Source organism: Neomonachus schauinslandi, chromosome 5 (genome assembly GCF_002201575.2).
Source record: "Neomonachus schauinslandi chromosome 5, ASM220157v2, whole genome shotgun sequence".
In the NCBI taxonomy this organism is placed as follows: Eukaryota; Metazoa; Chordata; class Mammalia; order Carnivora; family Phocidae; genus Neomonachus; species Neomonachus schauinslandi.
In genome coordinates, this window is record NC_058407.1 from 155,176,643 (window position 1) to 155,177,391 (window position 749).

Here is a 749-nt window from a genome sequence, read left to right on the forward strand (position 1 = left end):
CCCAGTGAATCTTGAGTCTCAAAAGGAAGGAGAAGTGATCATTCTCACAGCTTAGGTTGACATTTGTCAACTCAGTAAAGCCAATATGGGGAACCTGGCAGATTTGTGGCCACTGAACATGGCTTATGTGGGCCAGGGGCTGTGGTGTCTTTATGACAGCACTGCCCTCGGGTCCCCCGTCATGTCCCCCTCACGGCCCTCCCTCTCTGCTCCAGCACATCAACCCTGTGGCCGCCTCCCTCATCCAGAAGATGCTTCAGACAGATCCTACTGCCCGTCCCACTATTCATGAGCTGCTCAATGACGAGTTCTTTACCTCCGGCTACATCCCCGCCCGGCTCCCCATCACCTGTCTCACCATTGCACCCCGATTTTCCATCACTCCCAGCAGTCTGGACCCCAGCAGCCGGAAGCCTCTCACAGTCCTCAATAAAGGTAAAACAGTAGACCCCAGAGAGAGCCTAGGCTTCAGATGTGTGGGTGGGTGGCCCCCAGAGCCCAGGCGTGCAGCAGGACCTGCCCATCCTTGAATCCACAGCCCCCTCCACCCCCCAAAGCAAAATGCCCTTCCCCCGGGTGGGCCCTAGTGGGAAAGACACACTTTAACCCTGGCTGGATCATACCTGTCCTGCCCAGAAAAAGGAGAGTGGACTGAATGCCACGCCCAAAAAACGCTTAGCACTTAAAAAATTCCTAACATCACACTTTGATGGTTCATTGAAAAAAAAAATGAAAAATTTCAAATATAT

General features: G+C 53.0%; 1 protein-coding gene across 1 annotated transcript in view; it reads left to right on the forward strand.

The window, feature by feature from the left end:
- The window catches only part of PLK1 (polo like kinase 1), a 5,089-nt gene extending 4,559 nt beyond the window's left edge, over positions 1-530 (forward strand). Inside the window, exon 5 of the mRNA XM_044915270.1 lies at positions 216-530. Coding sequence (XP_044771205.1) covers positions 216-530 — 315 coding nt within the window. The remainder of the gene's footprint in view (positions 1-215) is intronic.
- Positions 531-749: the final 219 nt, after the last annotated feature.